Here is a 16767-nt window from a genome sequence, read left to right on the forward strand (position 1 = left end):
GGCAAAAAAACAAAACAAAACCACATTTTAGGAACGGATGTTTTCCTTTTTATTAGATAAGACAAATATGGATAAGATAACCGTGTCAGTCAGTCAGTGGAAAAGATGCTAACTTCAAACACTTTTTCAGATGTAAGTTTAAAAAAACAAAACAAAAAAAACCTGACTTTATATAAGCTGTTAACAGACAATGAGTGAGCTCATTTGAACTTGGTTGCGAATCAAAACAGCAGCACCTGGTCTTGCATATTCACTAAATGGGTTTGCAAATGATTTATTTACTGCAAATAATGCATCTTTGCTCATCTACTTGTGCCAGCAGCGAATTGTATAAAGACAGGCGGAATGATTAAATGCTCATCTACCAGATGGCAGAAGGTGCAATTAACCTGTGCATCCACAGGTTGCCATACATGCAACACAATAAGTCACGGTTTCCTCTGAGTCTATCAGCTTTGTATTCCACTAAACCTTTCACACAGAGTAAGTACATTTATGAGTAAATCGGGATGAGCTCAGCATTATTTCAGTAATCTAGTGGGGTAGGGATAGAGCCCTGCCAGGAAGAGCGAAAATCTGCCTGTAATCAACGACCCCACAGAAAGAAAAAAAAAAAGAAAAAATGCCAGATCCTACTTAGCTCCTACCCTCACTTCAACATAGTTAGATGATACATGATGATGATGGATCTGAGCCTCGCAGCAATCCTGCTTTGGAGGTCTACAAATAATTGCTTTGACTTAATGCTTGGTTTGTGCTCTGTCATTCACTGTCAGTTGTGGGACCTTTTAAACGTGGACAGTTGTGTACCTTTCCAAATCATGTCCAATCAACAGAATTGACCACACATTGACTCTAAATTAACATCTCAAGAACAATCAGCGGAAACAGGATGCGCCCGAGCTCAATTTGGAGCTTCATGTGATCGCTTAGTTTGACGTCGTTAAAAATTGGAAAAAAAAAAAAAACTTTTAATTATGGGTTGTTGTGTGTAAACTTTTGAGGAAGTAAAATTTATTTTGGAGGCTGCAATACAAAATATTGGGAAACACTGCCCTGTGCTGTAGCTAACCAAAATATTCAAAACAACGCATAGTATAATCGAGTGCAGTTCTACATCAACTACAGTTATCAACATATTGCAAAATTCACTCTCTCAAAAGTGAGCATAACTATCTTGGCAAAGGGATTTTTTTTTTTTCCCCCCCCCATTCTAAACTCTTGTATTAGAGCGAGTCACACCTAATAGTACGAGTACAAACAACTCTCCAGATGCTCCGGATTCTGCCAAATCTGGCTGTCAATCAACGAGTATGCAAATATCAGCGTGCGGCGTGGGCGGCCTTACCCAGCACGGTGATGTCGGCGTAGGCCTCCTGCGGCGGGTCGGTGTACAGCTGGCAAACATAGCGGCCCTCGTCCGACAGCGACACGTTGGACAGGGACACCCGCAGCTCGTTGTCGGAGAAGTTGACCAGTTGGAAGCGAACGTCTTTTAGTGCTGAGGAGGAAGTGAGATAGAGCGAGAGCACAGAATGAGAGTTTAGCCACTGAGAATAATAAAAGTAGTGCATTTGTACCTTGGCATACGACACACCAATGTGCTTTGAAACAGTAATCCATGCTTTTATCACATATTGGATAAATGATTGTAATATATCTTACTTTGGAGTCAGCCAGTTGTACCTCAAACTTCTCCAGTTGGCTTAAAATGTTTCTGCTCACCTCTTAACTGGAACCCATAGGAGGGAGCACATACAGTAATCTCCCATTATATCGCGGTTCACTTATTGCGGAGTTGGAGCATCGCAGATGATTATTTTATTTTTTAAATTGATCAGTGTATTGCAGTTATTACCTGCACATCTCTGCTACAGTTAGCTTCATTGACTGTTTGACAATAATGCGGCAGCAAAGACTCAAATAAGAACAAATGGTCTCTTTTACTTTGCAGATAAACCTTATTGAGCAATTTCAACTCACACACGCCATAAACCACCAAAGCTGCTTTGTAATGCAGTGAACATGACCGGATTGCATTGTTTAACATACAAGCCACAGTCAGAGTTTCATGAAATAAATTCAAATATAAACCTAGCGCGACATAAAGCTAATACACAGACTCATAACAATATGGACAGCAACAAATGCAAGTAAAGAGGAACGTTAAGCTTGACAGTCTTTAACTACAGTTATGAAGTTAAAAAGAGCAACACAAAGAATTCTGGGAAGCAGCAGGAACTGCTGGGCCAACTTCCCATGATTCTTTGCACTACCTACAATGCGAAGACCGTCACTGTGATGCACAGTGCCTCATGTTTTCGCCAGCATATCGTCCATTTTTTTGGGGGGGTGGCGGGGGAATTAATGGCATTTTAATTAATTTCAAAGGGGAAACTTAATTAGATATATGTGTAAATTGAGATACGAGCTTGATCACGGAACAAATTAAACTCAAGTCTAGGTGCCACTGTAAAACAAGTATTTAATAGGAACATTTTTAGGTACAAATGTTCATTAATCCCCTTGCATTGGAAGATTTGTCATTATTTAATATATATTTTTTTGTAATATGCACGATCTCTCACTTTGACTTAATTGCACAGATAAGCCTGACTGCAGTCATTGCTTTAATACGCTGGTGTCGCATGCTTTTCACTTAATGACTTCAGCAGACTCTGCTGTGCCTCCAGCGCTGTGAAATAACTATTCCTTTTTTTTTCGTAAATGTAATATATATTCAAATAGTTTGATATCCTTAACTGACCCACCGATCACAACTTCCTTTTCGGCTGGCTGCTAATGGCTTGTGAGTGATAAATTTTCTACATTTCTGTATTTCTGCAAATCCTTGACTTAACTGTAGATGGTGGGTGCTCTTTATTTGCACAAACAAGGCTTCTGTCTTGACGACAACTCATTGAACTATGATACGAACTACGAAACTAATTAAACTTGTAGCTCAGGTCACCAACTGCATCTGCTAAAAAAATAATTCAACCCAATTCCTAATTATTCCCAAGTACATTGTACTGTATTCTTTGAGTAAAAACAACAAAAACCTACTGGATCACCTCCAAAAGGTCTATTGCTTATTCTTGGAGTGATTAACCGGGAGTCAACAAAATTCCCCAATCAATTCATTCGTAAGTCCAGTGGAAATACACAAAAGCCAAAGATTCTGATGAAAACGATTAAAGTTCCCCGGTAAAAGTGAAAATATATTAAAAAATAAAAAATAAAATTAAAAAAAAAAACACCAGATGACATCAAAAACATGAGGATGTTGGAATATTAATCACCACAATTAATTTGATGCATCATTAAACGAGAAGATTGCACACACTCTGAGTGGCGGCTGAAGAAAGATGTGTGTCGTCAAAAGAAACGTGGGTTTAAAAACTATGAATTAAAGCTGCGAGCTCGAGTGGAGTTTTGTATTTTATGGCTAGGGATCAAACCTTTCAATTTGTTTTCCTAAAATGGCCACTTCAAACCAAAATGGCAGACTTCCATGTTCTTTTTGAAATACTTTTTTTTTTTTTTTTTTGTGGCTCTACTCATGATCAGTTTTCATGTTAATTGGAACTAAGTTTGGGGGCGGAATTTTCCCAAAACTCCAGGAGAGGTGCTGCGAGCCAATTTTTGGTGGTCACAAAATTTACCCTTATATGGCTGCTTCAAACCAAAATGGCAGAAGTCCTGCGATATTACAGACATTGTTTTTTTTTTTTTTTTTTTTTTTTAAATACTTTTTTTGTGGTTCTACTCACGGTAGACATGCCTACCAAGTTTTCAGGTGGTTAAGTCAAACTAGCTATAGAGACTGAATTAAAAAAACAAAACAAAAAAAAACAGAAAACTACCAAACCAATTTTTAAGGGACACAACATTTTGGTGACAAACACCCTAAAATCAATTACTGCTGATTAAACTGCAATTTATACAAATCGAGCGTCGGGACAACGACTTTTAGTGTCCTGACTGCTACGCAGCCTTGACAAAGCGCCCTTCGTTCAAAGGCCTTGTTAGCATTCATTAGCCTCTAATCTGAATGCGTTAATTCAATTAAACATGTTGCCAGATTCACACGTTGCGGCGATGCAGTTTACACATGCAACTGAGAGAATGTTCACAACAAGGGCAGAGCTCCTCTGGAGATATATACCATAATAATTTCATAATTCCGGCAATGTTGATGCTAGTTTCGTTAGCCCCGTCGATGGTGTTTTGCATTGTGTGTTAGCATTAAGCTAGCAGACTTTCATAAGACAAAGTTAGGTGGTTTGGTTAATTACACAATAAGTATTTTATGCTTAGTTTTAGAATAAAGTTCATCTGGCAGTGCAAATAAATATATTTCAGCCCTTTTTTTTTTTTTTTTTTTTGGAAGAAGAATTCTGCCAATCTGCTTCTTGTTGTGAAGTTGTTTGTGCTCATAACGGAAATGTTTCCTCGCAGCTTGAGACAAAACAAATTGACCGAGCGACGGCTCATATCTGGAAAATCTTGGAAGTCGCGTCACCCCGAAATTGAGATACTACTGTATTTGCAATGAAATGGTGAGCAATGGAGTTTGTTAATCACTTGTTTATTGCGCAGGTGAGGAACCACCCTTGCAATAGGTGAAATTTGTGAAGTATAGACCATATATTTTGATTATTTATTCATATTTTAAAGCACAATGTACATTTCATTTCTTTTAATGTATTTTAATGAATTGTATTTCTTGATTTTTAAAAAAAATAGTTGTATTGTTTTGGGGTAAGAACAAAAAAAGTAATTGCAGCATACCTTCAAAATCCTGCAATATAGCAAATGTGCGATATTAATTTGAAAAAAAATAAAAAATTACGCAATGCACTGAATCAGCAATAGGTAAACCTACAGCAAGGGAACTCTTTATAGGTAAAATGTGATTATTTTATAACTTACATCATGAACGTAACAGGAGGTTTAATCATGTAAAAATAAAAAACTCTTGCCATCACATTTCATAAAGATCTCCTAATTCTCTTATGTGTCACTTCCAAATGAGGCATTGTGCTACGATATATAAAAGCTGTCTTATTTGGACAAGATTGACACTTGGAGCCAGGACGTGTACGGATTGTGAGGACAAGTCAAAGCGATCCAAGGACACGGCGACGTCGGCCGCAGCGGTGTTGGCAGGGACACCGCGGCGTGACATGGAAGGTGAGCGGCAGGCAGCGCGGTGGACATTTCTATTACGGATGTGTCAGCGCACACTGCATCACGCATCACTCCTTTTTTGCAGATTTGGGAGTGAAAGAAAAAAAAATTAGGGCGACCTTTCGTTCCCGTGCTATTTTTTGCCCTCCTCCCTTCTTCACTTCTACTAAGAAAAGACACTGCAGACACCTCTGCCCAAACTCTGAAAAACTCCAATTTATTTGATCACTTTGGTTCTGATGAGGACGATTAAAATGCTGATTAAATTTTTTTTTTTTTTTTAAAAAGGCAGGTTAATTTAGTTATTATTAATTAGATGCAGTGCAAAACAAATATGGATATTAATGGAAAAATAGAGAGTCATCTTAAAATACCCATCCATCCAACTAATTATAGAATATTTCTGCAAATAGTGGCGCAGCGGTTTGTTAACTCAACGGCAGGCGAATAAAAAAATAAAGGCCTCCCTTATTTGTACTTTTGGATTTTATTAATATCACCGGTATATCGCAATTTATGCCACGTGAAAGCGGAACTTAAAACAGAATGCATCCATCCATTCTTTATTCCATACATCCAATTATGATAAACTATTAACCCATTTATCCAATCATCGCCGATCCATCAACCAACCCACCAATCATCCATCAACTACCTATTCATCCATCATGGCCATCCATCCGTCCCGCACTCATTATTCCACGCAACCATTATGCTCAAACTACTCAATTAGCCAAATCATCGATAATCCATCGAGCCATCCACCCGCCGATCATCACCATCAACTACCAGCCATCAAGTCGTCCATCATAAGTCATCCATCGGGCAATCTACTCCTATTTTTCAAAGCTTTGATAGCATTTTGCATGGTTATCCTTTTACAGCTTTAAAACGACATCACCGACATGTGAAATATTCCGTATTCCGAACAGAAATGAGCCCATTTCCCCGCATCCGCCTCCATCTCACATCGGCACAATTGTAAATAGGAAATTGATTGCCCGTACAGGAGTGGATGACGGAGTGCTCTCATTTCCCGCAAACGCACTTAATCATGGCAAAAGGTGGCAGAGCTGTCACGCCAGCTCCCAAAATAGGTCAGTTATCATCTCGCGCGCTGAAATGTGGCTGACAGTAACGGTCAAATCATAGACGACCAGAGGTGAAAATAACTCGTATTAAAATATATGGGGTCATTTGGATCGATACACCTCTTTCCGTTGAGGGCCGACATCAAACTTGTATTCTCCTGGAGCGTCGCATCACGCCGCATTTCAGTCGGCGAGCGTTTGCTCGGGTCTGAGGCCGAGAGGACTCTAAGTGGCCGCAATCAATTGTGATTAGTGGCTGCCACTACTTTTTGAGAGCAGCGCATCAGAGTTTTATTATGGGCTGTCAAGAGAGGGCGAGCGAGGGCGGGGCGGGGCTAATTACCTTCTTACCACCAAGCTCCGAGCAAGCATTAAATGTTGTTTTCTGTCTTTTTTAAGGTGGCTCTTGCCATCCCAAACAGTGGAGAAAGTACGGTTTGTGTTCTTGATGCTAAGAACCATAGCTTGTTTGTTTAAGTACATTCAAAAGTCATTCCATTCTCATGTGAATGACAGTAAAATTAAATGAAAGTATTTAAAATAAGGAAATGCAAAGCTTCAGGCTATAATCGCCAAACTGAATTGCGAAAACAAGTGATTTGTACTAGAAATTAAACGTTTATTTAATGTATTGTATTGTGTATTGTAACAATTTGTGAATTTATTGAGCTCTCGTGGACTGTTGGCTTAAACTGCACTCGTTTTAACAGTGTTCTTAGTGGAAATACTTGTCATGACTTTGTTATTACTGTGTAATTACGAGATAGTTTATATGACTACTATTGCTTCTTCTACTACTCTTACTACAGTTTCAAATCCATTGGGGAACAATGTAAAAAATACGCTAACAAAAATGTGTGTAACATTATCACTATGTATTAAGGTCATTCAAGTACTATTACTATGTTCGTACTAATCCCAGGTGTGTCTCACATTGCAATGTATTGTTTTAATGTAGCCAAATTTAAGTGGGCGAGTAACACTGTATTCGGTTTTAACAGTGTGCTTAGTGGTAATACATGTTATCACTACAGGAGAGCTTCTTTTACTACTACTGTAACTCATTCAGGAAAAATGTATAAAAAAATGCAAACTAAGATTAAGGTGCAACATATTTACAACGCATCGGTCATTCAGGTATTATTACAAGTTTATTATTATTTCCACATTTGCCTTGAATTACACTGTAATGTTGAATGAAACCAAAATTAAGTGGCCAATGAATTTTCGCTGGTATCCCGGGTTAGGGTGTTTTAACAGTGTGCTTAGAGGTATTACATGTCATTACTATGTTATTAATAGTTTTACTACTGCAACTTCAGGTTTGAAATAAGGATTTAAAAATATATATATTTTAAGATCGCTTTCGCCAACCATCACAGTGGGGGAAAAAAGTGTGGACTTGTTTGTGTTTACTTTGCTAAGGAGGAGAGATTCTTTGCCAGAATACATTGAAAAATGTCTCACTTCTCATTAATGGAAGTGAAACTCAATCAGTGTGTCAATATAAAAAAAAAAAAAAAAAAAAAAAAAAAAGGCTTCAGGCTGTAGTAGCCAAATGGAATCAAAAAAACAAGTCATCTTACAGATTTGTACTAGAAAATACACCCACATTTCTACTTTGGTAAAGTGCAACGTCAATAGCTCGTCACAGCACAAGCAGTAACACTTTGAATAGTCTGAATTATTGTGGAAATAAAAACACATTTGTGATTGCTTTGGCTCCTTCTGAAGAGCCTGGCAGCCTGTTCAAAATGCTGCTGGAAGTTTCGTTTTTATCCCATGGAGAAATGATATTCATATTTGTGTGATGTAGTTTCAATTTGACAGACTACCAAAAGCACACGGCACCATGACGTCCGCGAGGCAGAGGCTGAGCCTCACTATGTTTGTTTACGGTGTGTGGATAGAGTTAGAGGCAGTTACACTTCCTGTACCTAATATGTTCTCTGCGGTAACTCAGTACATCTCTGTATCGTACCAAAACATAAAAAATTAGAACACATTTGCCGTTACACCCATACTTTTACGATGCTATCACTATTACCTGGTTGCCTTAAACTTACACTGTAAAGTTTTAATGTTACCACATTTAGGTTGGCCAGTGAATTTAACTAGCTCTCAAGTACCATAGGTTTGACCTGTAATTGTTTTATCAGTGGGATACATGTTATTACTATGTTATTATAGGACATTTTGTATTACTACAACAGTTCTGAAATCATTGAGTAAGACACCGATATGAGGAATATGCTAGCTAAAATATTAGTGCAACATATTTAGGTTATTTAATTATTACATTATATTATTACTATGTAATTACTAATTATTTCCCTAGTTTCCCTTAGATTGGCAATGTGTTTTCTTCTAAACACAGTAAATTGGCTGATGACCTTAAATGAACTTCATGTACTATAGAGTCGGACAGCAAGAGTTTAAACAGTGCGCTTGTTATTACATTCATAACTATAGTGGACATAAGAAAATTACACACTCCTGTTAAAATACCAGGCTTTTGTGATAAAAAAAAAAAAGTTTTTCCATCATTAATGTGACCACGTATTTTTATTTTTATTTTTTTCTCTCGAGATAATCCTGTTGGTTTTAATTTGGAGTCCAATATATTCACTTGATTGTGATGCACCTCACAATTACCAATTCACAGAGCACAAAAGCCTATTATTTCGATTAAAAATATAGCTAGTCTGTACGAGAACCACTTTATCCTCATAACGCTGCTGGGGTTAACTGCAAAGAGAAGAAGAAAAAAAAGAATCAATTAAAGCAAACCAAAGGCTAGCAGGACCTGCGTGTCGAGCTGATCAGCGCTAATAAGAGCGGTGACACCATAATTGGGTGGGATAAGAATAAACAGAACAGGTCGTTAAATGTTTAGGGATATGAGCCGCTTCTATTACGACTGACATCGCCGCCCGCTGCACAAAACTTGTTTGGTGGATTGCATTAACCTCATTCCGGCGTTAATCCCGCTGCAGACGTGGGTCAAATTTAATGCAGCTCCCTGGAAGTGAAAGTAACATGAGAGCATATTAATTGACGCGACTACAATTTAACGGCTTCCTCTGCAGTACTTCAAGCTCAAACTATGTATTGCTGTTCATTTGTTGGCCTTGTCACTCACCTCGGGCTCGTAAATTAACATTTTTACAACCACCCATTACTCTGTGCTGTATATCTTGAGAAAAATCTTTTGACAAGAAATGCATGGTTGTAGAAGTCCAGAAATCGCTTTTTTGAGTGCTTTCCCATAATCAAATACTCACCAAAGTTGGCAGGCGTCGTCATCCTGGTGAAAATGTAAGTTTGGTAGATGTTGCCGGCATGTCCACTAAAAACTCTCTCAGTAGCGCCCACTGGAATTTTTGGAAAATGCAGCCCCTGAAGCAAATTTGCCTGAGCACCATGAATTTTGGTAGGCACGTCTATCAGTAGACCCACAAAAAAGTCTCAAAAACCCATGACTGAAAAGACACCGGACACAGCCATTTAAGGGTCATTTTGGCTATTTCAAGAAGTTTTTAAAGGAAAAAGAAATTTTGTCCACTTGGTATGATATTTGGACCACACATACTAGCTATATTGGGATCGCTAAATTGCCAAAACGTTTAGTTTTCGTCATTGCGTGAGGGCGGAGCATGGCGGCAAAGTTTGATGACTCACCAAACTAAAATAAACAATACCACAAGGTCAGACTTTTCAAGTCCCACCCAGTTATAGGCCCACGTTAAGATCTCAAATATTATACAACATTTGAACATGATACAAATACAATTCTGACACTGTGTTCCATGCATTTGGGTAGGCTAGGCATTGTATGTAGTACTGCGTAAATCTTAATTTGTCAATCTTATCTAGATATTTTGGACACTTCTATGCTTCCAACTTTGTGGGTTTATTCTGTTCCAGACACACTACAATCAGTAGAAAGTCTTCCCTGAAGAATGGGGAGTTTTTAACGCTCCTTTGTCGTTGTTGTAATGGCCACATGTCCTAATATCTTTCTGTCCATATCGTTAATGAGAGCATACAGTGAATCCTAATCAGAATACCTAATGGGGAAGCAAACACAACAAGAGTCTAATCAGATGCCTGAAGTTTGTTTGGTTTCGCGCCGAACTCAGTCAGCAAACTGTGTTTTGCAGTGTAATTAAAAATCTAAATTGGCCACTGCAGTGACAGCTTTAGATGAGAAAAGTTCAGAAACGTTTGTCAGCGGTCTGTCAGCCAACCCAAAGTAAAAACAAACAAACAAAAAAAAAACCCACACACATACAAAATCTCCTCAAGTGCTATAGTGTCACTTACGCCTCATGTCTCTGAAGTAAATGGTCTGTCTGTTGGGGTTGAGCAGCTGGATAACCGAGTCGTCGTTGTCCTTCACCCGACAACTGATGATGGCCATCTCGCCCTCCACCACCGACACGTTGTCCGTCACCAGGTTCTGGCTCACCACTGGACACGAAACACAGCGCCAAGATAAGGCAAAATGCAATCGGCGTGAGGTAACAAGAAAACGTCAGCGTTTAAAAGCATGACAAAGATTTGTGGAGTGTCCAATGGAAAATGTATTCTGCTAAACAAACAAGGGCCCCTGGAATGTTCTTAGGGGTTGTTTCTGGCAGACTTATGATATCTTTGAGGTTGGTTTCCACTACTTTAGGTGACATTTTTTTTTGCGTGTGTTCTAATCTGGACAAGGTTTATAGCAAGGAAGAGGGGGAAAAAAACCCCCACATGGAATTGGATATCAGGGCCTTTATCAAATATGGATAAAAATGAAACTGCGACGGATGTAGGGGAAAATACATATAGGCATGAAATCGGAATTGGGCACCGGCTGTGAAAATCCTTCCATCCGTGGACTGAATTGCAAAGCCTATTCAATGAAAACATACATGGCGGATTGCACCTTGAGAAAAATACCTTAGCCACCAAAAAGGTGCTGAGAAAGTAAGAAATTTATGGAGGACACAGTTGAGACTGCGTCAAGGTTCAGGTCAAAATGGTGAAAACAGGAGATGCAACCGTACAATTGACTTTCTGTGGACAATGCGTGTGTGGTATAGGCACAATCAGGTTGTTTGCTGCAAGAGACTCTTCAATTTTGCCCCATTCATGACGCCTGCCTTACACTCAAGTCTGTTTGGGCCGTTAAAAACGTTGGTTATGCGGCATGAATTACTGACATCGTGCAAGAATGGCTGACAATTTACGCGGCTCAATTTCAGGCATCAGAGGCCCAAAAGAAAATGGATGCATGTAGGGGCGTATACATTTTTTGCAGAGTCATTTGATTCTTGCTCAAACCTGTCAATTGCCACAGGAGAGCTATACTTCCGCTCCAAATGTATTGAAACACTGTGGTCAATTCTTTTTGTTTTGTTTTTTTTGTTCACTATACACACACACCATTTGGGTTTGCCATCAAAGATGAAGATGAGACAACATTCAGCTCTCATTTCAAGGTATTTACATTCGGATCAGGTACACAACGAAGAAGATTTTCATGCGTTCACCAGGGGAAAGAAACTTTGCCAAGTCAATCACCCGACTTAAACCCTATACAGCATGTATTTTACCTGCTAAAGGAGATTGAAGGGAGTAACACCCTCCAAAACATCTGTTGCAATCTCATAGATAATGACTCATTTACTTTACATTTCACAGAGATAACAAGCGTTTCTAATGACACAGTGCTGTATGTAAAGTACCGGCGGAGCTTGTTTGCACTACGTCATACAAATTGCATGACGTTATGAAAGACGTATAAATCGCACCGGTTCCACGCGTTTTATCATTAACAAACCTGCAACATACCTGTTTTAATATTCTCCCGCATTAAACATTCCATTATATGTTGGTATTAAGTATTGTTTGGTCTGCGCTGATTAGGCGCTGCATTGACATCAATATCATATTATTGCATAATGTGTCAGGAAACAAACAAACAAACAAAAAAAACCCATGTAATTTTTAGCTTATGATTGGCTTGTCCGCACTTTTGATGTTGGCAAATGTACACCAGACAAACAAAATAAACGCCAAAACAATTAAAATCAATACGTTTGGTCTTCTACTTTTATTGCACTTAGAGCCGGAATTTTCTGGGGAAAATTTCACTTTCAGTGAATGGCATTAATTTAATTAAAGAAGCATAACAACGTGCCTCCCACCAGAAATAAAGAGTGGGTAAACAATCAACAAGACAATGACGGGCATCTACTTAACACACAGAAGTCCAACGTCGCACCAAAAGTTTTCAAAATTGGAGCTCAGCAGTAAATTAATGGGATTAAAACGCTTCAAAGGTTCAAACCATTATCGTGTGTGAGGCAAATGTGTACAAAATGTATGGGCGTCGTTTATCCTGAACTGATGTAGAATTCCTTGTTTCCTGGTACTCATGTATAATCACAACCTTTCCTGTGTGATAATTTGATTAAAAAAAACCAAAAACAACATCTAAAACTTGATTCCTGGGAAATTGGAAGAATAAAATCCCCAACTGTATAGTTTAGCATCCCACTAGTATACATTGTGGTTAATTAGGTTCTGCGTTTGAATTTGCATGAAACATGTCCGCTCTCATTTATTGATCAAGCCACGGGAACACCGTTGGGACCGAGATCTTCAAGGCATGGGTTCTGTGTCACGGCTTTCATCTCGGAGGCGAAAAACCGCTTGTGGAATTAAGCCACTGGAGAAACGGAATCCGGCGCTGACAAATCAAAACGACTGATCGTTGAATGGTGGCAAATGACTCCAACCTTTACAGTTTGTTTAAGTAAGTAATCAAGAGAACATTGGTATTCTTTTGATCGTTATAAAGAGGCTTAGATTGGCTGACCTAACATTGTTATACATTTTTTTTCTTTAAAACAGTTCCCAGGTGTCTTCATCACTTTTAGCTTTTCTTTAAAATACCCCAATGAGCGCCTGTAAAGAAAAAGAAAAACATATTCATTCGCAGAGGCAGGGTGTTCCCTCACCAAAAAGGCTTAAATAGCCAATAGATGTCACACGATAGTGGTAAATCACTACTTTGGTGCAAATGAAGCTCCTCAATTCACATCAACATAGTTCCTTGCCACAAAGAGGCCACAAGATGGCAGCAAAGCACTACTTTTGTCCAAATGAAGCTTGTCAACTCACTTAAACATAGTTCTTTGGAACCAAGATACCACAAGATACTGGCAAAGTACTACCGGTACTTTAGTCTCGCTGAAGCGCCTTAACTCACTTCAACATGGTTTCTTGGCACCAAGATGCCACAAAATGGGGGCAAAGCACAACTTTTGTCTAAATAAAGCTCCTCAACTGACTTCAGCATATTTTCCTGGCACCAAGATGCCACAAATTGCCAGCAAAGCACTTCTTTTTTTCTAAATGAAGCTCCTCAACTGGGGGGCACGGTGGAAAATTGGTTAGAGCCTCAGCCTCACAGTTCTGAGGAGCGGGGTTCAATCCCCGGTCCCGCCTGTGTGGAGTTAGCATGTTCTCCCCGTGCCTGCGTGGGTTTTCTCCGGGCACTCCGGTTACCTCCCACATCCCAAAAACACGCATTATTGGAGACTCTAAATTGCCCGCAGGTGAGAATGTGAGTGCGAATGGTTGTTTGTTTGTATGTGCCCTGCGATTGGCTGGCAACCAGTTCAGGGTGTACGTGCTGGGATAGGCTCCAGCTCGCCCGCGACCCTAGTGAGGAGAAGCGGCTCAGAAAATGGATGGATGGATGGAAGCTCCTCAACTGACTTCAACATATTTTCCCGGCACCAAGATGCGACAAGATGGCGGTAAAGCACTACCTTTTTCTAAATGGAGCTTTATTTGCTGGAATAATAATACCTGGGCTCCAAAAATCTTATCATTGGAAAGCTCATTATGCTCTGTTTTAAAATACCTGACCTCAAGTAGGTATGTTTTAATTCCTTTGTTTGTTAGTTATTGGATTCGGAGGTATGAATAACGGGCACATCCGGAAGGTGTCTATCGATGAAGGTGTGCAATTTGGTGCCGATCCCAATTAGGATTGCATGACCACAGGGGAGGTCTACGCTCTACTTATTTTTTGCAAAGACGGAATTTTTGATACGGTTCTCATTACCGTGTGCCCCGGTGAGTGTACAGGGGTAATTGGTCGAGCTAATAAATGGATGGATGAACATGGGAATCCACCTGGATACCTGCGAGCAGGTTATTCCAAATACATGTGAAGCATGGAAGATCTGCAGTTGCCATTCCCACATCAAAAAAACCAAAGCCAGCGGAGAACAGCGGCTCGATGCGCTGACTGACAGCTCGAGGCAGCCGAGGAAAAGGTCAAGATCCTTGTACAGGCCGAGCTCTTCAAAGGGCCTCTTGGTGAGGACTCGCCGGGGCCCGCTCCAGCTCATCTGTATGTAACCTTCGACTGTCGGCAGGCTCAAAGGGAAACGCTAGTCGGCGGGGACTTCGCCGCCACCCGGCTCGCCGAGCCGAGTTTCCGGCAGTTCTTTAGTTCGAAGGGCGACGCAGCGTTCGTGTTGTAAAGCGGGACAGTTGGGTTGCGGACGACAGGCCACATGAGCAACGTGGGGTGAAACAGTCAAGCCGTTAATGATCCATACCCTTCCGGGTAGCATTTGTTCTTTCCACTTTCAATTGGCAAATGAAAATCTAAACTCAAAAAGTGATTGATGATTTTGTTATTTCTTATCTAATAAACAAATATTAGGCTCAGCTCCAAAATACGAAGTGGAAAACACCTTCGTTTTCAGATGGATATGATATTGCTGATGGCTCATTTGGTGGATTGTCGGCGTGGTCCAGACTGACTGACTAACAAGCTAACGTATTGTTACGAATGCTCATTACCAAACATCTGGGTTTTTGATCCGAGACTAAAATTGAAATATGAAAAATCTGGCATTTATGTGTTTTTGCTTTTTGATTGACCATTGAAAATGGACAGAACAAATGATACATGGATTCATACTCTGACTAAGTTTTGGTGAATCATAATTTATCGAGTGAGTATGAGCTGAAATTTGAACGGTTTTATCTGGAAATCATACAAGAACGTGGCAAAGAAGTTGTGTTACAGCTATAAATGAAAAACATACGCCATTTTCATTCATAACAAAGGATGTTTGTCATAACAGTGTCTTAATTGCCCCTTCTGAAATCTAGAGGAAGAGCATTTCATTGCTCTGCCTGTCACTATTAATTGCTGGCACAGACAAGTGAACAAATACAGTGTTCCCTCGCATATTCACCATTTGCGGATTGCTCTATTTGCTGTTTTTTGTGCTCAGGCCAAAGCCATGTCTAATATCAAAGTATCGCTTCGGCGCCGTCTTGTGGGTAACTGTGAGGCAGATGTGCTACCCGCTAGTCCGCCGTGCTGCCCTGGCCTGGGTTCCAATTTTCCAAATTAATATTGGCAGGCGTGACATCACTGCTCCAAGGTAAATTGCATCACTTTGTTTGGCACAATTCGCACTCAACCGTCGACATCAGCATAGAACAACATGATGCGGCCAAGAGACTAAACAGCGAGAGCCACAATGGCGCAGATTGGTCACGGCAGTAGCAACAACACAAACAAAAGAGACTATTATTCCATGTGCTTCCTTTAAAATGTCACGCAGGATTTAATAGCTTGTAAACACATGACAGGGGACGTGAACGCGTCTAACAATACGTCCAATTAAGACGAGGTGTGAGCGGATGCTTGACAATAAATAAATACAAATGTAAAGTGGTAATGAAATGAAAATGACAGACTGACATGAGGATTAGCGTTTTTTTTTCTTCTTCTATTTCCGGCAACTCTTTTATGCTTCAATCCTTCGCAACAGCCATTTATGCACAAAGCAAACTCTCTTCCCCCTCGTCAAAAAGCAAGCAGCCGAGATGATGACATGCCAAAAACAGTTTGAGGCCGCTAATACGGCAGCGTTAATTTCCTAACGAGTATCTTCCTCGCTGTCATGGCGACCATCTGTGTGCCCGACATACAGCTGTTATGGAACATGGCGTGGCGAAATCATATTAAGTCGGAGCAGTGGGCGAGCCCCCGCCACCTCCCCGACTAGCCACCGCCTTCGCCTGACAACTTTCATTTTGTTTTGGCACGCTATGACTTTGACACGAGCGGCCAGCGGTTGACGTCTTTGACCCTCTTCAGCGCCACGGGTCAAATATTTACTGGCCTTTTTTCTGGGAAAAATACTCAAATGTCAGTGGAGAAGCAACACGGGATGGACTCTTAAAAGGGCACACAGTTTGAACTGTATCTTATTGCAGAAGTCAGGATATGGAATGCTTGCAGAAGAATAACACTAAGATGCAACACCGTGTAGAAAATATTAATAATAGCCATCATAAAAGCTTTCTACAGATTGATAACTAAACGCAAAGATCAATAAGATCAATAAATAAATTGGTACATTTACAAATGATAAAAACTCAGGTAACAACA

The 16767-nt window shown here is 39.9% G+C and overlaps 1 protein-coding gene across 5 annotated transcripts in view; it reads right to left on the reverse strand.

Moving 5' to 3' along the window:
- cadm1a (cell adhesion molecule 1a) overlaps positions 1-16767 on the reverse strand; it is a 291908-nt gene that overhangs the window by 55370 nt on the left and 219771 nt on the right. For all 5 annotated transcript variants that reach the window (XM_061702695.1, XM_061702697.1, XM_061702694.1 and 2 more), the window contains 2 exons: positions 10611-10757; positions 1349-1501 (listed from right to left, as the gene is read on the reverse strand). In XM_061702695.1, coding sequence (XP_061558679.1) covers positions 1349-1501; positions 10611-10757 — 300 coding nt within the window. The remainder of the gene's footprint in view (positions 1-1348; positions 1502-10610; positions 10758-16767) is intronic.

The sequence above is a fragment of the Phycodurus eques genome, chromosome 17 (genome assembly GCF_024500275.1).
Source record: "Phycodurus eques isolate BA_2022a chromosome 17, UOR_Pequ_1.1, whole genome shotgun sequence".
In the NCBI taxonomy this organism is placed as follows: domain Eukaryota; kingdom Metazoa; phylum Chordata; class Actinopteri; order Syngnathiformes; family Syngnathidae; genus Phycodurus; species Phycodurus eques.